This window comes from Schistocerca nitens, chromosome 2 (assembly GCF_023898315.1).
Source record: "Schistocerca nitens isolate TAMUIC-IGC-003100 chromosome 2, iqSchNite1.1, whole genome shotgun sequence".
Taxonomy (NCBI): Eukaryota; Metazoa; Arthropoda; class Insecta; order Orthoptera; family Acrididae; genus Schistocerca; species Schistocerca nitens.
The window spans coordinates 480049357-480073136 of record NC_064615.1 but is presented as its reverse complement, the minus strand read 5'-3'; the positions used below and the strand labels follow the sequence as shown (position 1 = coordinate 480073136).

The 23780-nt window shown below is 36.9% G+C and overlaps 1 protein-coding gene and 1 long non-coding RNA gene across 5 annotated transcripts in view; one reads left to right on the top strand and one right to left on the bottom strand.

Annotated features, from left to right (window-relative positions):
• Positions 1 to 2024: 2024 nt before the first annotated feature.
• Positions 2025 to 23780, bottom strand: part of LOC126236404 (uncharacterized) — a 56563-nt gene continuing 34807 nt past the window's right edge. For 2 of the 4 annotated variants that reach the window (XR_007544906.1, XR_007544905.1), the window contains exon 5: positions 4017 to 5198. This is a non-coding gene — a long non-coding RNA (uncharacterized LOC126236404). Of the gene's footprint in view, positions 2357 to 4016; positions 5199 to 18972; positions 19715 to 23780 lie in introns of those variants that run through there. The other 2 variants (XR_007544907.1, XR_007544908.1) reach the window with 2 other exon arrangements.
• On the top strand, positions 17447 to 22304 carry LOC126236403 (opsin-1). Its single transcript, XM_049945697.1, has 9 exons — positions 17447 to 17604; positions 19836 to 19959; positions 20157 to 20395; positions 20528 to 20634; positions 20737 to 20843; positions 20980 to 21127; positions 21205 to 21315; positions 21478 to 21644; positions 21754 to 22304. The coding sequence occupies exons 1-9, from the start codon at positions 17601 to 17603 to the stop codon at positions 21890 to 21892; spliced, it is 1146 nt and encodes a 381-aa protein (XP_049801654.1). The 5' UTR covers positions 17447 to 17600; the 3' UTR covers positions 21893 to 22304.

Here is a 23780-nt window from a genome sequence, read left to right as displayed (position 1 = left end):
GTCTGTACAGTTCAGTATCATTTCTTCTAAAAGGAAATGTGTTATGCTAGATATGAAACAGGGCTTTAGATTTAATAAAGTGTATCTCCTGTGTATTTCAAATAAATTTCCATACGCTCAAAGAGTCTGGCACCTCTACTAATCTGGCACCGATATGTGCAAGGAATAACCAGATTAATGAGAGTCTAGTGTTCTGTCAAGAATAACTTAGAATAGCATTAGAGGCAATAAAAAAAAAGGACATGAAAGAAAATGTGCATATGACAGAATTATGAAGCCAGTTATGTAGAATTAATTTTAATTATAATACCTACTAAATCTTCCAGAATGAATAAAGTAATACAGTAGTTCAGTCATTACCATCATTGATCTTTTAAAATTAGAAAGTTTGTTCATCCCTATTCTGTCAAAGCTGAGGCAGCAGTCTGGAAAATATTAATGAACAACAGTTTTCTTTCAATTGATATGTGAAAAATTACTATAAGTTTGGATTAAAAGGCAGCAACTGGTAGCTAATGTGGGGCTAGCCTAGTGGACAGTGGTAGGTAGCTGCCATGGATGTTTACATGACCATAGTAGTTACCTGCAGTGAGCTTGCTGTGTCTAGTGTGCTACACCATTGCTTTCAGACAGTGAACTTAGTGAGATGTTGCAGAAGAAGATAACAGCAGTGCACATGATGAGTGTTTTTTTGGAAATTTCTGTACAGGTGACAAGGGGTGTGAGGGAATACTGCCATGATTTTTTATGTTTGCATGTTGGTAAGACATCAAGGAGAATATGACAGTTCATCACACAGAGCCATGGGAAGCTGATGTCATTGGCTGAACCACTTGCCACACGTGTCTACAAACTAGAGGTGTGCACAGAACAGCTGTTAGGATGTTGTTGTGGTCCAAAGCCTCTCGAGCTGCCACGCTCAACATAACATGTTCTTTAGTCCCCAACAGCATCAATACCACAGCCCATTGCTTTGAAAAACTGTGTAATCACATGTGGACTGTGACTTGACAAATAAGCAGTGTATTAAAAGCAGAGCAACTAGTGAAGTGTTTATAAAGCTTTTATGTTTTCCTTAGTCCCTGGCAGCACCAGCGTCATAGCCTACTGCTTCAAAAATTTGTGTGAGTGCATATGGAGTAAGGTTCAACAGGTACACAGGGTTTTAAAAGCAGAATAACTAATGAGGTTTTTGCAACTATAGTGTAGGGCATTGGTTACCCTCGTTTCACGGTATGTTAAAAATTAACTTTTTGCAATCTGTATGTGAATGGATCATTTCATGGCAAGTGAATATGAATACTCTTGTGTAATTAGAGTGTGAATTGTATGCAAAATTAGTTAAATTGTTTCACATGATAATTTTCAAACAATCTCTAAACTGTAAGTGACACTATGCAAAGACTGTTTCACTTTCACAGAGTTAATTTGTGGCACACAGTTTTATCAAAAATGTGTATTTTGAGGCGTTTGGGCTACTTAGATGTATACTGACATAAATATGCTTGCCAGTGAAAACTGTTTTGGTAGTCATACAATACTGGTACCAAAATTATATGTGTTACATGTATAGACCTACCTGTTTGATGTAGTTGCATTTCCTGCATGTACACAGAATCCATTTCTTTTACTTATACAGTTAGAAACAATTTGTCTACTTACTACACAATCTGTGTTTGCTACCTTAGGATGGTGACACTTGTTCAACGGTGGACAAATGTCAGTTACACTGCACCTAAATATTATACTACTTTCACTCATCTGTTTAATTGTGAAAATGAATATACCTGATTTGATTTACAAGTACCCAGTTACATTTGAGTAAATTGTATTTCTCTATCGGCATGTTACGTCAATTTTTAAAGTCACTCTTAATGAGTCAGCACAATACAGAGGCAATAATGCACTATTTACACAATACTACACTACAGTAGGCTGTACATGTACAGTTTATTTGCTCTCTTTCAGTACTTTTGTTTAAAGTAAGTACTTAAGCAGTAATATATAGGTTTAGTACACACTTGTTATTATTTTTATTCAACTTATCTCATTTTACAGAAAGACTTATGTACATTATTGCACTATGAGTCAAGCTATGATGGAACATGTACAGTAATTAAATGCTGTGCATTCTTTTTTACATAAAAATTATGGTTGTGTTAATGCAATTTGTACAGTAGTTAACATTATTTTTATCAGATGACTTAGCATTTTGCTTCAATAAGGTAACAGATCTTTCTCATACGTGTTTTTTTGCAGTTAGTGTATAATTACTCAATCACACATACAGTTATGACATTTGGTATGTGACAAGCTACCAGTTTGTCACTCACTAACAGTTGCTGCTTCTTGATTGCTGGAACAATTAATAATGAACTAAATGTGACTATTTATAGGCAATGATTAGCTAACACCAGTACTATGCTCCATTTTTTTAATTTGAATTTTTTGAACTTTTAATCCAAATATTATTTCTCATTTAAATTTGCATGAAAAGTTTTATTTTTGATGGGGTTATGTGAGGATATGATGCACTTAAATGTAATGAATGTAATATAATTGTTGACACCAACAGCTTGGAAAATTAGGGGGATAATGTGCCAGACTTGGTATGTTATGGGAGAGTTAGGATGCAAAGAATGTTTCACTTTTACAGAGTTCATTTGTGGCACACAGTTTTATCAAAAATGTATATTTTGAGGCGTTTGTATAATGGAGAGTTGATCACTGTTAATAAGTAGCATTCAAGATTAATTCATAATGATTTTCATAATTTATTGGTGGAAGAAACATCATTCATAATAGGAGTACATATGTGTTTTGGAATTAGGGACATTCAACAAACAAGAAAAGGAGAAAAAACATCTTAGTCATCAAAGAGAAAATGTTACAGAGGCAACTATTCAAATGATGACTGATTCTAACATGGTCTTGGTAGCATGGCCAGAATCAAGAGGAAACTTCAACAATTATGTTTGTTGAGCGTACTCAGCTCTGTTGTATGATTTAATGATGATGACATGCTTTTAGGTACAATATTCCAGAGGTAAAATATCCACCATTTATATCTCCAGCAAAGACAACTCAGGACAATGTTGTTGTCAATGAAAACAAATCTGGTGTTCTGCAGATTAGAGTATGACATGTTAAATTTCTCAGTTTGGCAAATAGGTTAGAGAATTTGAAAGCTGACATGGATAGAAATACATTATGTATAGTGATAACTAATGAAGTTTGATGGCAAGAAGAAAATGATTTCTGGCCAAGTAAGTACAGCGTTAGCAATACAAAATTAAATAACTGTAATGCAGGTGTAGTTCTACTAAGAAGATAAAAATGCAGTCAACTACTGCAAACATCAGGAGTTGGCATCACTTGCAGGATGAACAGTGACCATAAGAAATAAAACTGTGGAGCAACCACAAGTTGTATGTATCTTCCTTCATTACCAGCTCCTGTGGTGCAGTTTTATAACATGATGGAATCACACTTTAGACAAAAATAGTCTTCTCATAACTTTAAGGAGGCCTCAGTTTAAAATTCTGTAATCATTGGTGTATGAGGTTGGCTATAAAATAATGAGACTATAGCTGTAAAACATTTTATTTCAAAAACATACATATTTAGTTACTGCCACCCTCAATATTCTCCCCTTCTCCCATCTCTACAGTGTTCCATGTGAATTTTCCATTGAAAGAAATAGTGCTGGAAGTCTTCCTATGTGAGCTGTTTGGCATTGCACACCACTTTTTCTTTCACTGGTGCAGTGACTGAAATTCTGTTCCTTTTAATGCAGATTTGACATTGGGGGAGGGGGGGGGGGCAGATAAAAGTTGCATGGTGCTAGGTCAGGTGTATAAGGTGGGTGGTCTAACACTGGAATGCTGTACTTTGCTGTGCTGGAAACCTCTTAACAAACAATGCAGTAAGAGCTGGTGCACTGTTTGATGCAGATCCCATGACTTGTTCTTCCACAACTTGCATTTTTTTCTTATTTTTTATGGAGTTGAGCATTAACCTCAATTAATAGTCTGACCTGCGGGAACCCTGTGGAGATATACAACTCCATGAATATTAATAAAACTATCATCATCACATTGAATCCTGACTTGCTCATTTGAGCTTTTTTCACTCTACGTGAAGTTGGGCCCTCTCAATGAATGGAATGGCACTTAGTCTCCAGATCATAAGTGAGAAACCAAAATTTGTTACATCTGCACTCTTCCAAAGAATTTTTTTTTTTTATTGTGAGAATTTTCAGCAGCAATTTTGCACACACTTTTCTCTTGTTAAATTGATAATGTAAAAATTGCCTTATACATTTTGTTTCACTTTCTGAAGTTTCAGCAATCAATCAAATATTCAGCTGATGGTTGGATTGGATCAGATTACCCATGTTTTTGATATTTTCATCCACTTTTTGATGTTGAAGGGTGTGTGTTATGTTCAGTGGCATCTTGGCCGTCTTTGAAATGCTTGAACTACTCAAAAACTCATGTAGCAATAAAAAGCCTTTGCCATACACTTATTTTAGTAAAAGATAGGTTTCAGTAGCAGTTTTTCCATGTTTCATGTGAAACTTCATGAAAATTCATTGGTCTATTATTACATTTATCATTTTTTCAGCAAAGAAACAAATAACTCTTACACAACCAAAGGCCACAGCCATAATTGTTTGTCTACAGATGTCAGAGATGCCACATTTGACTGAGAAGGTTTCACGCTTCACAGTTATTGTTTGTTCATCTTTGGCACAGATTTACTTACTCTGTGACAGCGTCAGTCCCGTTATTTTATAGCCACATCTTGTACATTAATTATTATGAGTTGTACGCAATGAACATTAAGAAATTACAGCACTTATTACTCTGTCAATATCATTATGTTTATTCTTGGTTCTTGCCACTCACCTATAGATATCCAGATAAAAAGCATTCTGTTAAGTGCTTATCACTATTCACAAGATCAACATTTATGCGCCGACGATTTTCAATGTTTTGTTAAAATTGCACCATACAGTACCACAATGGGATCTGGTTATTCTAGTTTGTGTAACCATTAATAAATAATAATTGTAGACAGTTACATCCAATAATCATTGAAGAAGAATGGCATATATGATGCCATCAGTGCCACTATGAATGATCTTAGTTCTTGTCATCTTGCTTAAATATGAATAGTTTGGAGCCCATCTATACCTATAAAACAGAAGTTTACAGACATACTGTAAGTTGATGACCAACAAGCATGGTATCATACAATACTGTTGTTTGATGGGTCATCCCATTTTTATCAAATTTGTATTTTAACACAAGGGATGTTCAATAAGTCATCAGAAAATCTAAGAGATGGTGGTTGTAGTATCAAAACAGTTTGTTGTTAGTAATCATCATCTGTTGCTAGACGACAGATAAAGTTGAAACTGCAGCCAACATGTGGTTTCATTATCCCAGTCAATTGCAGCAAGAAGCTTGTGTTTATTTTGCAACATGGAAAAAAGTGAGCTGTAAGCTGTGATTAAACACTTCTAATTTAAAAGCTTAACACCAAAACAGATCAAATATGAATTGGATGAAGTTCACTGCACATCTGTTCCTGTGTTTGCTGTTGTTTATGATTTGGTACATAAGTTTAAATGTGGCCATGCATCCACAAAGGATGAACAGCATTCAGGATATGTGGTAGAAGTGATCACCCCCGAAATGATTGGCAAAATACATGATATGGTTTTGAGTGATCAACGAATCAGGCATATCACAATGTACAATGTTTTCAATTTTGCATGAGAAATTGGGTGGAAAACCTCTCTGCAACAAGACAGATGCCACGTTCGCTCTCAGTGGAGAATAAACACAACTGTGTGTATGACATTGAAGCTGTTTTGGCACTTCTGCCGTGAAATCCTGCTGGGCGTCTGAATTAATACATAGCTGTAGACAAAACATGGATGCAGTACTACACTCTAGAGACTGAGGAACAAGCAAAACAGTGGGTATTTAAAGATAAATGGTCTCCAAAGAAGCTGAAGATGGTGAAATTGGGCGGTTTTTTGCGACACATGCAAAATCAGTATGTCAATTACTCAAAAAAGGGACAAACAACAAATGGAGAGTATTATGCATTGTTATTGCACTGGTTGAGCAAATAAATCAAGAAAAAAGTCCTCATTTGAAAAAGAAAAAGATCCTCTGCCAAAAGAAAAAAGAGATTCCCTTCCATCAAAACAATGTATAGCTTTGATAGCCAAAATTATGGAATTAAAGTTCATATTACTACAACATCCACTGCTTTCACTAGATTTGGCACCCAGTGACTTTCTTTTTCACTTTCAAACTTGAAAAACTGGCTTGGCAGACGACGGTTCACATCGAACGAGATGGTCACTGCCCAAACTGATGCCTATTTTGCAGACGTTCCAAAGTCCTTCTGTCTGGCAAGCTTAATAAAGTTGGACCAACACTTGGAAAAGTGCATAGAGGTAAAAGGGAATTATGCTGAAAAATTAGAAAAAGAATTCTCAAAATAATCAATTTTATAACTTTTTCTAAGGACTTATTGAACTTATTGAAAGCAGTGGATGTTGTAGTAATATGAACTTTAATTCAATAATTTTGAGTGCACTAAAATGCACTTCTGTCAAAACAGAGTTGTTTCTATAAGCCTTTTAAAAGTATTTTACAGCATAATCAAATTTAGAATCTAAGCATTGCCACTACCAGATACATGTATATAATTACCTACCCTTCTACGAGGGGATTTCAATAAACAATGCAATACTTTTTTTGTCTGCCTATTTCAGCAGAAAAATGCAGAATTTTTTTTTTTTTTTTGGGAAATCAGAAAATATTTTTGCTTCAGACCATATAGTTTCATCAAATTCCTATATGTGGGAGCACTATAAGTAGCCTTCAAAATGTGGCCTGTAAGACACATGCATTTCAAGCAGAGACTTGTCATAGACGGAGAATTCTTCCAGGTTGTATGGCCATTGTCCATGGAGCTCTTCTATCGCTGACATTTTGTCCAAAGCTATGTTGGACATCTGTGGAGGTACTCCTGGTTGTGCTGAGTCTTGCCGACTGGTGAGTCGGACATTGAAGAACGGCCTAAATACCGTGGAAAGTGGGCATGGTCTGGATTTCAACTGATAGCAGAGATAAACCTTGTCAAGGATAAAATATAATATATAACTATCCATCATAGTACATCAAAGATAAAAACTTCTCATTGATTCAGTAGCACCACTGTCCATATATCACTGAATTTCATTGCTTCTTCTTTTCTTTTAAAATTATCCCCTTGTTTACATATTTTGATGGCTTCTCTATATAGCTGTGGATAATAGTTCATCATAGTACATAAAACTTCAGTTTCCAAAAATTTCACTATGTGATCACCTGACTGAATAGCATGTTCCACCACGGCTGACTTGTCTGTTTTCCCTAGTCAGCAAAGACTTTTATGTTCCTTCAACCATATATTCACACTTCTCTTTGTAATTCCAATGTAGACCCTACTGCATGTACACAGAATCTTGTATACACCACTTGCAGACAGAGGGGGACGTTTATCTTTAACGGAACAAAGTGCTTGTCCTATTTTCTTAGTTGGTCTGAAAAGGATAAACGTCACTCTCTGCAAGTGGTGTATACAAGATTCTGTGTACATGTGGTAGGGGCCAAAATTGGAACTACAAAGAGAAGTATGAATACACAGTTGAAGGAACATAAAATTCTTTGCTGACTAGGGAAAATAGACAGGTCAACCATGATGGAACATGCTTTTCAGTCGGGTGATCACGTAATGAAATTTTTGGAAACTGAAGTTTTATGTACTACGATGAACTATTATCCACAACTATACAGAGAAGCCATCAAAATATATAAACATGGGGATAATTTTAACAGAAAAGAAGAAGCTATGAAACTCAGCGATATATGGAAGTGGTGTTACAGAATTGATGAGAAGTTTTTATCTTTGACATACTATGATCGATAGTTATATATTATATTTTATCCTCGACAAGGTTTATCTCTGCTGTCATGTGAAACCGAGACCATGGCCACTTTCCACGGTATTTAGGCAGTTCTTTGATGTCTGACTCGTCAGTCGGCAAGACTCAGCACAACCAGGAGCACCTCCGAAGATGTCCAACGTAGCTTTAGATGAAACGTCATGGATAGAAGAGTTCCATGGACAATGGCCACATTACCCAGAAGAATTCTTGGCAGCTGAGACATCCAGTCATGAAAGCCTTTATTTTATGACCTGTCATAGAGTTTCTCTTAGCAGAAGACCCAAGCATTACCAATGTTTATAGATGCTTGCAGAATGCCTACAGAGACCTGGCAGTGGGAAAAAGGATGCTGAGTCATTGGGCAAGGGGTTTGTCATCATTGCAACAAGCTCGTGTGAAACTGTCCATGTCGTGTGAAACTGTCCATATTGCAGGCTGCTTGCAACTGTGACTCCTGCAATGTTGGAATGTGCGGACACCCTCATTCAAGGCGATCAACAGATCACAATCAAACACCTTGCTGCTCAACTGGACAATGCAAAGCCTCACACAAGTCTGCACGCCTGAGAGGAGCTCACAAAATGTCATTGGCTGTTGTTCCTCATCCACTATGCAGGCCGATCCTGCACCTTCCAACGGTTTGGCCCAATGAAGGATGCAGTCCATGGGAAGCAGGACAGAGATGATGGGGAGGTTACTGATGCAGCACAATGTTGGCTACAATATCGACCAGTAGAGTGGTACCATGCAGACATACAGGCCCTCCCAGTAAGGCAGTGTAAGGCTGTCTCACTGAACAGAGATTATGCTGAAAAATAGGGTTTTGTAGCTAAAAGAATGGGGAATAATATGGCATATTGGGCCCTGAATAAAATGAACCAGCTTTCAGAAAAAAAATATGTTGCATTACCTATTGAATGCCATTCATATATTGCATTAATGCCCATAAAAACAGTGGTGGTTTGTCTCAGTTGAAGGTTATGGTTTTTTGTGTATCACAATCTCAATGAGTAGTTTCCCACTGATGTGTATATCTATAGAGTTTTTCCTCACCCAACAAGAAGTGATACACTGGTTCATCTTTGATTGCAATTAGCCACAGAATTTATGACAACTGTAAAACAGCTGACTTACTCCAGTCTATGTATGACATTGACATTGTACATAGGTAGGTATATTTAACGTGTGGTCATTGGCTGCTAAATGTGTGTTATTGTGCTGCAAGTAGGATCAGTGGTTTTATTTAACAAATTGTAATTTCCAACAGTTCTGAAGTTGATCACACCTGAGAAGCGAAACTGATAGTAGAGGAAATTATATGTGACTTGTGGCTGTTCGACAATTTTATTTTTTACTATGTACATATAGTGAACACACTATCATAGGCAAGATAGACAAAAAGCTAAAATCCACCTCAGCAATAAAGATTTTTATGTCTACTAACTCCTCAGATGATGAAGACATTGAAAGAAAAGTATGATGAGATAAAATCACACACTCATCATCTACCATTGACCATGTAGCTACAGATGTAGGCAGAGAAAATTGTGATGTACTTGTTAAAAATCTGGGACTGTCTGACCATCTACACTCCTGGAAATTGAAATAAGAACACCGTGAATTCATTGTCCCAGGAAGGGGAAACTTTATTGACACATTCCTGGGGTCAGATACATCACATGATCACACTGACAGAACCACAGGCACATAGACACAGGCAACAGAGCATGCACAATGTCGGCACTAGTACAGTGTATATCCACCTTTCGCAGCAATGCAGGCTGCTATTCTCCCATGGAGACGATCGTAGAGATGCTGGATGTAGTCCTGTGGAACGGCTTGCCATGCCATTTCCACCTGGCGCCTCAGTTGGACCAGCGTTCGTGCTGGACGTGCAGACCGCGTGAGACAACGCTTCATCCAGTCCCAAACATGCTCAATGGGGGACAGATCCGGAGATCTTGCTGGCCAGGGTAGTTGACTTACACCTTCTAGAGCACGTTGGGTGGCACGGGATACATGCGGACGTGCATTGTCCTGTTGGAACAGCAAGTTCCCTTGCCGGTCTAGGAATGGTAGAACGATGGGTTCGATGACGGTTTGGATGTACCGTGCACTATTCAGTGTCCCCTCGACGATCACCAGTGGTGTACGGCCAGAGTAGGAGATCGCTCCCCACACCATGATGCCAGTTGTTGGCCCTGTGTGCCTCGGTCGTATGCAGTCCAGATTGTGGCGCTCACCTGCACGGCGCCAAACACGCATACGACCATCATTGGCACCAAGGCAGAAGCGACTCTCATCGCTGAAGACGACACGTCTCCATTCGTCCCTCCATTCACGCCTGTCGCGACACCACTGGAGGCGGGCTGCACGATGTTGGGCGCGAGCGGAAGACGGCCTAACGGTGTGCGGGACCGTAGCCCAGCTTCATGGAGATGGTTGCGAATGGTCCTCGCCGATACCCCAGGAGCAACAGTGTCCCTAATTTACTGGGAAGTGGTGGTGCGGTCCCCTACGGCACTGCATAGGATCCTACGGTCTTGGCGTGCATCCGTGCGTCGCTGCGGTCTGGTCCCAGGTCGACGGGCACGTGCACCTTCCGCCGACCACTGGCGACAACGTCTATGTACTGTGGAGACCTCACGCCCCACGTGTTGAGCAATTCGGCGGTACGTCCACCCGGCCTCCCGCATGCCCACTATACGGCCTCACTCAAAGTCCGTCAACTGCACATACGGTTCACGTCCATGCTGTCGCGGCATGCTACCAGTGTTAAAGACTGCGATGGAGCGCCGTATGCCACGGCAAACTGGCTGACACTGACGGCAGCGGTGCACAAATGCTGCACAGCTAGCGCCATTCGATGGCCAACACCGCGGTTCCTGGTGTGTCCGCTGTGCCGTGCGTGTGATCATTGCTTGTACAGCCCTCTCGCAGTGTCCGGAGCAAGTATGGTGGGTCTGACGCACCGGTGTCAATGTGTTCTTTTTTCCATTTCCAGGAGTGTATGTCAGATTATAAAAGTAAAAGCTTGTGTAAAAAAAGAATAAAAACTGCATGTATATAAAAGAGTCTGCTCTCCATCAGCTTTGCAAGAGTTTTCCTTAAAGTTACCACATTAAAGTTGGGAAGGAGTATATATAGAAACTAAAGTGAATAGCAAATTCTCCAATTTTATGTCTGAGCTTAAATTAAAATTTGAAGAAACATTCCCCAAAGCATTAATTCCTATTGGAACACACACCAACAATAAATGGATTACTAAAGGAATTAGAAAATGTGCTCAAACTTGTAAATACCTAAACTTCATTAAAAAGGACGATAGTGATCCAGTTTTTTTGCACTACTACAAAAACTACAAAAGGATCTACAGGAACAACTCTGCAAAAAAATCAGCCAATGATAGGTTCATAAATTTAGCAAATAAGAAAAGTAAAGTTACATGGGCTGTAGTGATACAAGAAACAGGAACTGTGAAGCAAAGAGGTACAAACACGCAAATCAAGAACAAGGAAAACTTAGAAAGTAACCCGAAAGAATTAGCAAATTATGTGCATACCTACTTTAGCAGCACTGCAATGAAGTTACAGAAAAATTTTCCAAAACGTGCTAATCAACCAATACAGAAGCATATAGCAAACTCAATGGTATTTCTTCCAACTACTGAGGAGGAAGTATGCAATGCTGTAAGGCAATTAAAGAACAAAAACTCGCCAGGTTTAGATGAAATCCCAATGTGTGTGCTGAAAAAATGCACAAATGGTATCAAAGCTCCACTAACAGAAATCATAAATGAATCCTTCAAAACTGGTTGCTTCCCTGACTATCTAAAGCATGCCAAAATCTTAGCAGTTCACAAGAAAGCTGACATAGAAAACGTTGAGAACTACAGACCAATAGCCCTATTGTCATGCTTTTCCGAAGTGATAGAAATAATAATGAAAAACACGCTTATGAGCTATCTAAGTAAATTCATCCTCATCTGCAATGACCAGCATGGTTTCAGGCCTGGTAGAGGTACAGAATCTGCAATAGCACAATCTCCAAAACAGTTTTAGAAGCACTAGATGAGAATACCTATGTAACTGGCCTTTTTCTAGACCTGTCTAAGGTATTTTATACAGTTGACCACCAAAAGCTGTCGCATAAGTTAGAGGCACTAGGAGTAAGGGGAGTGATTCTCAAATGGTTTCGTTCATATCTAGAAAACAGAGTACACTCAGTAGAGATCACACATATCTTCAGTGGATCAAAGTACATTGAGAAACATATATCTGATCCACAATATATCAATATTGGGGTCCCCCAAGGATGTGTACTGGGCCCAGTATTGTTTCTGGTGTATATAAATCATTCCCCACAACATATTAGCCATGGAGAGAAGATATTGTTTGCTGATGACAGGAACATAGTAATCATCAGTAAGACACCAGCACAAATGCTGGAAAATTCTACTGAAGTGCTGAGGGATGTTCACAAATGACCTCAGGAAACCAAAGTAACTCTCAACATACAGAAAACAAATACAATATGCTTTAGAATGAACAGGAAAGAGAGTCTCTTAAATTTAAAACTAGATAACACCTCCATAGATGATGTACCTACAACAAAATTCTTAGGGTTGCACATTGACAGCCAAATGAAGTGGAACGAACATGCTATGAAACTCTCAAAAAAGATATCCACAACATGTTATGCACTCCTTGTATCCACATGCAGTAATGAATGTTTGAGAACTGTATACTTTAGTTATGTTCATTCAGTAATCAGTTATGGTATTATTTTCTGGGGAAAGAGTGCTCAGAATTTACAAACAGTATTTAAAATGCAAATGAGAGCAGTAAGAATTATAACGAAAAGCAGTAAGCAGGCCCACTGCAGAGAACTTTTCAAAATGTTAGAAATTCTAATTGTTCCTTGTGAATTTATATTCCAAACCATAGTGTACAGCAAGAAAAATATAGAAAATTATAGCACAAATAGCAGTTTTCATAACTATAGAACAAGAACAAGGCACTGTCTTCACCTAGACAGGAAGAATAAACATAAGACTGAAAATAGCTTCTTGTATGAAGGTAATAATAAACTGCCACAGAAAAAAAAAAAAAAAAACAGATAACATGTACCGCTTTAGGAAAAATCTTAAATTGTTTTTTCAGGAACACTGCTTTTATAATATAAGTGAATTACTTAGTACTAAATGATTGTAAATAACTTTTGTTTCACAATATTTAACTATATGTAACATTTTGATAAGGAACAAAAATGATTGTAAATAACTTATATGCCACAATGTTTAACTAAATGTAACAACAAACTCTATAAATATATGAATGTACACAAACTGACAACATCCATACATTTTAAAATGTCTGTGGATAGATAAATAAACAAATAAAATAAAATTACTCATTATGTTAAAGGAGATGAGGAACTGGAATTTGATAGTAAGAACAGGAAGAGAAGGAGAATAGTCATAAAATGAGGACTGGTGGAAAGGAATGAAAGTGGAAGCCACCTGATAGAACTTTGCACATAGAACAGCTTAACTCCTTTGGTTTAAGAATCATGAAAGGAGATTGTACATTTAAGTGAGACCTAGAGACAGTGGAAGGTTTCAGGTAGATTATTTAATGGTAGATAGAGATTTCAAAACCATATTTGAAACTGCAAAGCATTTTTGGGAGCAGATGTGGATTCTAATAATAATTAGTAAGTTGTTAAATGTAGATTAAAGTCAAAGAAACTGCATAAATCTACGAATTTAAGGATATGGGACCTTAATAAGTTGAAATAACAAGTGTTTGTTGGAAGTTTCAAAGCAAGCACTAAGCAATGACTGGCTGAAATAGGTAAAAAAATTCTATAGAAGAGGAACTGATAGCTCTCAGGAGATAAATACTAAAGATAGCAGCTTTTACAAAGGTTGGCTGAAGTACATTCTTTGAAATTATGAAGACGGCAGCTTCAGAAGTCATGGTTCTAATATATTAACAGAAATTATTTACAGAAGAATGGAAAAACTGGCAGAAGCTGACCTGCAGGAAGACCAGATTTGGTTCCAACAGGGAGTAAAATGTTATCTGCAACTTGAACATAATCGACATGACAAGACAGTGGTGGACAAGAGAGTGAGGCTAGGTTGTAGCCTGTCCACTATATTATTCATTCAGTGTGTAAATCAAGCACTAAAGGAAACCAAAGACAAATTTGGACGGATAGAAAGAATAAAAACTTTGAGATTTGTCAATCTCATTGTAATTTTGTGAGAGATAGCAAATGACTTTTAAGATTAGTACATTGTATCGGATGAACATAAAAGAAGTAAGACAAGGGCATTGAATGTAGTTGAATTAAATCAGGTGATGCCGAGAGAAATAAATTGGGCAGTGGAATACTGAAAGTAGTATATAAATTTTGTTATTTGGGGAGCAAAATAACTGATGATGGCAGGAATAAAGAGTATATAAAATGAAGGCTTGTAATAGCAATAAAAAATAGAAATATGTTAACACCTACCGTAAATTTAAACATTTGAAAGTCTTTTCCAAAAGTATTTGCCTTAATTGTAGCCTTATATGGAAGTAAAATGTGGTCTATTAGCAGCATAGACAAGAAGGATAATAGAAGCCTTTGAAATATTCTGTCATGGAAGAAAGTTTAAGATTATTATTTGCAGAAAAATGGAAAAAAGTAAATGGGTAGATGTGATAATTAATGCGAAGGTACTGAACGAATTAGGGAAAAAAAGAAAAATAAGCACAACCAGACTAAAAGAAGTGTTTGGTTGATAGGACACTTCCTGAGGCATCAAGGAATCAAGAATTTAGTATTGGAGGGAAATATGAGGGTTAAAAGTTGTAGTGGGAGACCAAGGTGTGGATACAGTGAGCAGGTTGAAGTGGATGAAAGAATCAGTAGGTATGCAGAGATGAAGTGACTTACACAGGATAGACTAGTGTAGAGAGCTGCATCAAGTCAGTCCTCAGACTGAACAAAAAAAAAAAAAAAAAAAAAAAAAAAAAAAAAAAAAAAAACACAAGATGATAGTTAAGACCAAAAATAGGGATAAATTTCTTAATGACATAAAATCTTTATATATAATGCTGCATGAAAGCTGAAAAAATTCAACAGTTTATTTATTAAAGTTTTAGCCACTTTTAGATGAAGATTATTGATGGTTTTTGATCATTTGCACCTATTCTGGGCAACATATTGATACAAATTCTCTCAAAAGCAGTCAAATATGGAATAGAGATACTTTTGCAAACTGCTCTTGCTATTGTCAATTATGTGATTGGTATGATATTGATCTAATGAAATATTTCACTAGGAACACAGTCATGCACAGTGAAACAATAACTGTTAGACATTGGATTATATAAATATGTGTGATTTGTGCTAGGAATACAATCTTATATTTGCAAACTATTAGTTGCTTATTGCAGTCTAAGATGTAGTAATTGAAGTAATTATGTGATTTAAAATTTAAGTGATTAATAAATTCAAATATTCTACACTGATAGACCTCAGTCAGCATTAGAATTATAGTAAGTTATAGTTCTGAAGGCTGTTGAAGAGGATGCTGAAGATTAAGAACTGTGTACCAGTACCTCTTTTATCTTGTAGGTCAAATGTTTTAGACCACTGGAATTCAATCTTAATTACATACGGGCCAATCATAATATTGTAATGAGGTAAAAACAAATGTAGATTAACTATGGTACCAGAAAATAGTTATTGCTACTTAAAAGTTTTCAAATAGTTAAAATGAGCTTGATCCTGCTTGGCCACATGTAATCAAGTCAGTGCCGATATACTGTTAAGTTTGGTCTGTTCTATATCCTCCTATGAAACATGATACAGGTCTCATATTGAATTACAATTACGTGCAACCCTTTGCTTAGCCATTATTCACAGGATAGCAGGAATAAAGGGCGAGAAGAGAAGAAAAAAAAGGAAAATTTAAAAGAAGACAATAATAAAATTTTCATAATTTTCCAGACTGGAGAAGGTGGAATTAACTTCTGAAGTTCTTTGTGTTTCTGCCTTTCCTATTACACATACTCAAACTGTTAACAAATCTTGTACCAGATTTTTATAAGATCAGCACTTGTTTAATAAGTAAAATATTATCATTACAGCTTCCATTAAGGGGAATACATAACAATGAAGTATCTGAATGATAAAATCATAATATTAAAAGCAACCATACAAAAAATAGATAAACAGATAATTTGGTTGAAAGGCAGGGGGTGCTATTTCCTATTCAAGAGACAAACAGAAAAATTATTTGCCAAATGAATTTTTAAGCAATAATAAAATAAATTAGCTTACTTTTCTTTGGTTTGCTGAACACTACTTTAATACCAAGAGTGACAAGTATATTTAATTATAAATGAAAATAATGTACCTAATATAAAAATGCTTCTAATTTCAACCTGAACAGAACAATAAAAGCAAAATGCACGTTGACATTATTTATAAGCTGTTATTTTCCTCTGAAAAAATATGAAATGAATTTCAGTAACATCTACTAAATTATGTACCTACTTTTCACAGTGGAAACTGCAAGAAGAAAAAGAAGCAATATTTGTGATTGCAAAGGAGGTCTTGGGAAGTATTGAGAGACATTGTTTCAGCAAGAAGTGAGTCTGAAAATGGATGATGTTATCATACTTTTTATAGTATTATTGTTACAGCCAGGGAAATATTTGTTGGAGTCAAAAGGAGATAACTGTGCAAGATGGAACAGAATTTTTTCTGCTATGCTAATAAAAAATGAAAGTTGGCCCACAAACAACTAACTGTAAATGCCAGGCCAAATAAATATTGCTGGCAGAAACTATTACAAAAATAGAGTAGTTGTGACCATGGACAATTTATTGATATATGTATAGCAGTGGTTCTATAATATTTATTTGCCAGCAGGGCATTGTGAACAAGAAGAATATTTGAACTGACCCCAACAAAACTACATATTATAGATTTTCCTCTGGCAATTGAATGAATCAAAACGCCAGCTGGCATAACATGAAGATTAGTATGGGAAAAACTTGTAGATGATACTGCCAGCAGAATGCATGTAACCAAATATTTCTAAAACTTTGAAAGGATATTATCAAATTTCTTCACACTGCTAATGGATTTTGATTGTGATGGTTTTGTAAGAAATTCTACTGTTGGGTGATGAAGATGAAGCTATGCTCTGTTCAGAGTATCAGAGACTTCACAAGTTACTGACCAACTGTGTGTCTCTCACAAGAAGGGAAGTGCAAGAAAAGATGTTGATCTTGTTAACCCACGTGTTGATACATATTTTACTTTTTATGGATGCCACTAATAGCCTTACGTGGGTTTTACTACAATACTGTTTATTGAATTAGTGATGTCATGAAAGTGGTGGAACCTCTTATATAAGAGGCCGGCAAATACCCGTTACAGTCGAGCCGCATCCGGAAGGGGGTACGACTTCTTTGCTTTAAAAGCAAATACCTGGCGGTGTCTCCAGTCAGTCTGGCAACAGGATCTGAAGTAGTTCATCTTTGATTTTCTTCAGTTTTCTGTCTTACAACTCAACATGGGTAAGTACAATGTTTCTTTAACACAAATGTCATGCAATGTATTTTGGAGCAAGTGGTTCAGTTGCACTACCTATTCCAGTAATTTGAATTTGAATGAAAAAATTCAAGGAACTTTTAATAAAAAGGCCCACTACACCAATGACTTTAAACATTTTTGGACTGTAGGGTCAGCAGTTGTTTGCATTGATAACATGCTCTCTTGACTGTAAAGATGGGAAAAAAGCTTCTTTTCTGCTAATACGTTTATGACACATCATGGGATTTTGTCACACTGTAAGAAGCAAGAACACTTGAAATGAGGCCTTTTCAGGTATTTTTAGAACACAGCACACCTCACAAAGTAATAACTGAGCAGTCTCCTTGGAGAATGATATTCTTTATTTTTTGTTTTTAATCCAAATTTATGCAGTTTGTAACTAGGAATGAAAATGAGCTAGAGCTCTCATGTAGACCGTCTGGTTTTATCTGGTTGTCACATTAGAGAACATTCTTACTTGTGAAAGATAACATATTGAGCCAGTGAAATACTTTAACATGTGAAAGAACTGCCCACAACTATATCACTTTCCAGTTGTAATTACTTGTTAGTTGAACTGGAGTGATAAAGCTCTGGACTTCAGTGTGAAAGGAACTGATTTAATATGCAGTTCTGATATTCTGTTTCATAACTGCATTATTCTTATAAGCCTTGTGGGTGATGTTTCCCAGTGTTAGTCAAAAAGTGAAATAATTTTCCATATCAGGCGAATTTATTGTTTGTGGAGAATTAAAACCATAAGAAGATAAACAAGAAAATGTTATAAAAATGCTCATTATATTGTTCATTTTATACAAAAAAGAAAATCAACATGTCTTTAAAACTGAAAGATGCCTGAAAGGCTGACAGAGATTTTGAGGTAGGCCTCCTGTGTCAACTGTAGAGAGACTGATTGTAGCATAACAGTGTGTGAAATTTAAAACAAATGACAATCCTTGTGACACTCTATTATGTAAAAAATTAGGCAGAACTTGAACCCTCATGGGTATAGGCTGATAAATATTTTGCTTTTACCTGTAACTGAAACCCTCACACAAGTGACAAAACCAAAATTATGGCTTTTATCTAGCACTTGAGATTTAAGATAGTATAATAGTGATAAAGCAACTGAACATGTTTATTTCATGTAAAGTATATTTCTCTGGACAAGTGCACTCTGTATCGAAATTTCAGACTCACTATGATTTAGGTGAAGAATGTTTCAGAAAGAGGAACATAAAATGTTTGAAAGCTGCCATACCTATGACCCAAGGAAAAAGGTGAGACTTTGAAATAAATACGAGATTCATTATAATAGAAAATGTATCAGTTCAGCAAACTGGGTTGTGGCAGGAAATTTAACAGATAATTTGGAGCGTTGACTACTGTTCACTCAAGTCAAAATGCCTGCTTCTTATACTCTATGGTGCAGGACTCTCTATACCTGAAAGTTTACATCCAATCAAGCACCAGTTAGCGTTTGTCCCGTTACTTTTCAGCCAAGAACTATGACAACAACCAGGTTTCTTTTCTGGCAAGTTATAATGACACAACTGTGGAAGAGCACAGAATGAAAAATACTTATGCCATCTGCATACGTAACAGTAACAACTTCATGTCTGCATCTTTAATAGATAATTACACACACATGAATGGAAATGTACTACTTCTGCTTTTTCTATTTGTATGGTTGCTGGTGTCTTTTTTTGACTGTTAGGCTGAGCAACTATAAAACTAAATGCAAATGTTAGCTTCAAAACATAGAACATATATGGGTGGATTCTCATTATTGCAAAATGATGAATGTGATAGTAGGTACAGGGTTCAAAGAAGATTGAGGTTTAACAGCCCACTGGGTAGAAAGGCACCAAAGACAGAGTCCTCAATCTGATTGGGGAAGAAAATTGGATGTGTTCCTCTCAAAGAAATCATCCTCTCATTTCACATCACTCTCTCATTTCACATCACTGAGTTAGTAAAAGTCATGAAATATTTATATCTCACTAGATGGTCCTGAATGTAAGTCCAGAGCTCTGACCAATGTGCCACAACACTCACTCATTGGATGGTATAGTGTCTCTTGTCTATCAGAAACTGGAAAGAACAAAATTCCAAATTCAGTCATTTTTTTTAACAATATCACAGGCAACATCTGATCAGTGCATTACAAAAATAATTACTTTTTGTGACTGATTTAAGTAAATGTAATTTTCAGCATCCGCATCTCTTATTTCCGAGCCAAGCTTCAGTGCTTACTGGGGAGGTAGCGGAGGTTTTGCCAACCAGACTGTGGTGGACAAGGTGCCGCCAGAAATGTTGTACCTTGTGGACCCTCACTGGTAAACATATTTTTATCATTTTCTTTGATTACTTTCAATCATGATGAAAATAAATACATATTTGAGCCTGTCTTATGCTACACTACATTTACAATAAAATTTATGTATGAAATATGAAAATTTTAAAGGGGAAATAGTCTGTGTTTCTAAATACTCTATGTAAATTACCACATAATTTACATTTTATTTGTTCACAGGTACCAGTTCCCTCCCATGAACCCATTGTGGCATGGCCTTCTTGGCTTTGTTATTGGAGTCTTGGGTGTAATTTCCGTGATTGGAAATGGCATGGTGATCTACATCTTCTCCACTACCAAGAGCCTTAGAACTCCTTCAAACCTTTTAGTTGTCAACTTGGCCTTCTCCGACTTCCTCATGATGTTCACCATGTCGCCACCCATGGTCATCAACTGCTACTATGAGACCTGGGTTCTGGGTGAGTCAGGAAAAGCAATTTTATTTTTGCTGCTGTCTTTACCTAATAAGACATTTAAATATTAGTTATCTGTCATACAATCTTGTATAAACAAAGATAACAAATTTTCTTAAATAACAATGAATGTTTCAGGGCCATTCATGTGTGAACTGTATGCCTTATTTGGCTCTCTCTTCGGATGTGGCTCCATCTGGACCATGACCATGATTGCCCTTGATAGGTACAATGTCATTGTCAAGGTAATTCATATCTTACAAACAATTCAGTGTTGAATCAGCAATATCAGATATTCAAGTGCTTTAATCATGTTGTGCTTCTCTTACATTAATTATTTGTTGTAGGGGTTGTCAGCTAAGCCAATGACAAACAAGACTGCAATGCTCAGGATTCTCTTCATCTGGGCTTTCTCTGTGGCATGGACCATCATGCCTCTCTTTGGCTGGAACAGGTAGGTAGCAGCTGGTTGCTGCTCTTCTTTATGACAAATAAACTAGTCTGATCAGTTTACCAAAACTAAAGGAACTGAGTTTATCATCACTACTGTATGAGATCTCAAGTGACACTTTATCTGACATTCTTAACAGGTATGTCCCTGAGGGAAATATGACTGCCTGTGGAACTGATTACCTCACAAAGGACTGGGTTAGCCGCAGCTACATTCTTGTCTACTCTTTCTTTGTGTACTTCTTGCCTCTTGGAACCATCATTTACTCCTACTTCTTCATTCTCCAGGTTTGCAAACAGTTTTTTAGTGGTATAGGATGCATAACACAATAAAGCAATTTTGACACGTCTTCATTCATTTACAGGCTGTGTCTGCCCATGAAAAACAAATGAGGGAACAGGCCAAGAAGATGAATGTTGCCTCTCTCAGATCAGCTGAGGCCAGCCAGACAAGTGCAGAATGCAAACTGGCCAAGGTAATGAGAAAGTGTATATGAAGCACATGTTACCATCCTAAAAGAAAATCTGTTACATTAAATCAGTTTTAGTACTAAGTACAAGAAGGCAATAGTCTACAATCATTCTTATTTTGTCCATTAATGACAACAACATATTACATAATGTATTGTTGTTTTTAGGTTGCCCTTATGACCATCTCTCTGTGGTTCTTTGCTTGGACTCCATACCTCATCATTAACTTCACTGGTATCTTTGAGACAATGAAGATCAGTCCTCTGCTTACTATCTGGGGCTCTTTGTTTGCCAAGGCTAATGCTGTCTACAACCCTATTGTCTATGGCATCAGGTAAGAACTAAATACCACCAATCTATTTATAGTCAAATTTACATTTCCTGAAATCAACAAATGAATGTGTTACATGACATTAATAATTTAAACTTGCTTTCCCTACCAGCCATCCCAAGTACCGTGCTGCCTTGGAGAAGAAATTCCCAAGCCTGGCCTGTGCAAGCTCTTCAGGCGACAATACATCTGTTGCCTCTGGAGCAACCACTGTCAGTGATGAGAAGTCAGAGAAGTCAGCATCTGCGTAAAGCAGCACTCAAAAAGGTTACACAGTGCTCAACTTGCATTGTTGTGTAAACTCATGAACAGTGTGTACCACCAGCTACAACTATTCTGAAACACATAAACCGCTCAGTGTTTCTACTGTACTTTTATCTATACTCTTGTTCTGTGGTACTAAAAGTACATTTCTTATGGACACTGTGTGAATCAACAATGCTTTTTGTATTGCTTGCTCTGAAATTATATCTACAGAGCATACTTGCAAGTTGAGTTGCTACTATCTTGCATGGCACACGGATTGGGAGATGACTTTATGTACAGTATAGTTTTGCCTCTCCCTTTCAAAAATTTGTATAAAAACCTTTCAGGATTTACATTGTAGCTTGAAGACAAAGAACTTTCTATAAGAAAACAATAAATCACCCCTGCAAGTGACAACAGTCTGTGTCTTTTTCATTTGCCTTATCCACACAGCAAAAATTTTAAGATACTGACAAGTACCCTCACAGGGAGTAAGGAAGATAACACAATGGCTCTCACATCCTCATTCACACTTACTTAATAGGGAAGATGGATCTACAATTCAACATCAAAATATTTTTATTTAGTTCTTCTTCTAGACATTAAAATATAGAAATACAATAACACACAGATAATATACAGAAGTGTTAAAGTCATATTAGAGCTCATAAGTAGTTCAAGAAATTATGTGCAACATACATCCAACAAAAGCGTAAACATGACTATCTAGATAATTTACATACATCAGATAGTAAATGCAGAGCTTGCAGACAAATTTAAAACATTTAGGTGACTCAAAAGTAAACAGTTTAAAGAGTGTCAGAGGGAAACAGTACATGGTTCACAGAAACTTGAAACAACTGACTATAACACAATATGACTAAACTCTTACTCTAGTAAATTCACTTCTCAAAAATGGTCTCATGAAAGGTATGTTAGGACTATCAGAGAGCTAACAATAGTGATGCATTAAACTTTATACCTTTATGAGAGAGATTGTCTTATTAGTTGGGCTCCTATATGCAAACAAACTACTGATGAGCTGGTGATGAGAACTAAAATAGTATAGTGTTATTGAATAACATCTCAACAACAGAAAACAGAGGGACACATTAAAAAATAAGATGACAGGAATAAGACTAAATTCAGAGTGGAAAAACATGAAATATGATGTCCTGCAAGGTTCAATCCTTAGCCCATTCCTGTTGTTGGCCTACATAAATGATTTTCCTGAGACATTGGAAGAGTTTGAGATTCACAGCAAACATTTTAAACCTTAACCTTATAAATAAATCATATCATGCAATTCCAGACAAATCAAAATTACTTTCAGCTATCAGAATGTAAATAATTTACAAGGCTGCAATGATAGTGACTTGAGGGAGTGAACTGGGAGTGGATGACAGAACTGAGGAAGGTGAGACTATGAGGAATGGGTGTGGGTGCAGAGCATTTAGCAGAGATTGAGGCCAGGAGGATTATGGAAACAAAGGATGTGTTGCAAGGATAACTCCCTCCATGTAGTTAAGAAAGGGTCCAGATGGCATGGCTTGAGAAACAGCCATTGAAACTGAGCATGTTAAGCTCAGCAGCATGTTCCAACACTGGGTGGTCAACTTGCTCTTTGCTAGTTTGACAGAGGCCATTCTTTGGGGTTGACAGCTAGTTGATGGTTATGCCCATATAAATTGCTGTGCAGAAATTGCGCCAGTGGTGGCATATAACTTGGGTGTTTCCACAGGTTGTGATAGGATGAGACTTTGATGAAATGTAGTAGGATGTGCCGGGTGGATAAATCAGACAGGTCTTGCACCTGAGTCTTCCACAGGGATATGAACCATGTGGCAAGGGACTGGGAGTGGGTGTGGCATAGGGATGGTCAGGTTTTTCTGG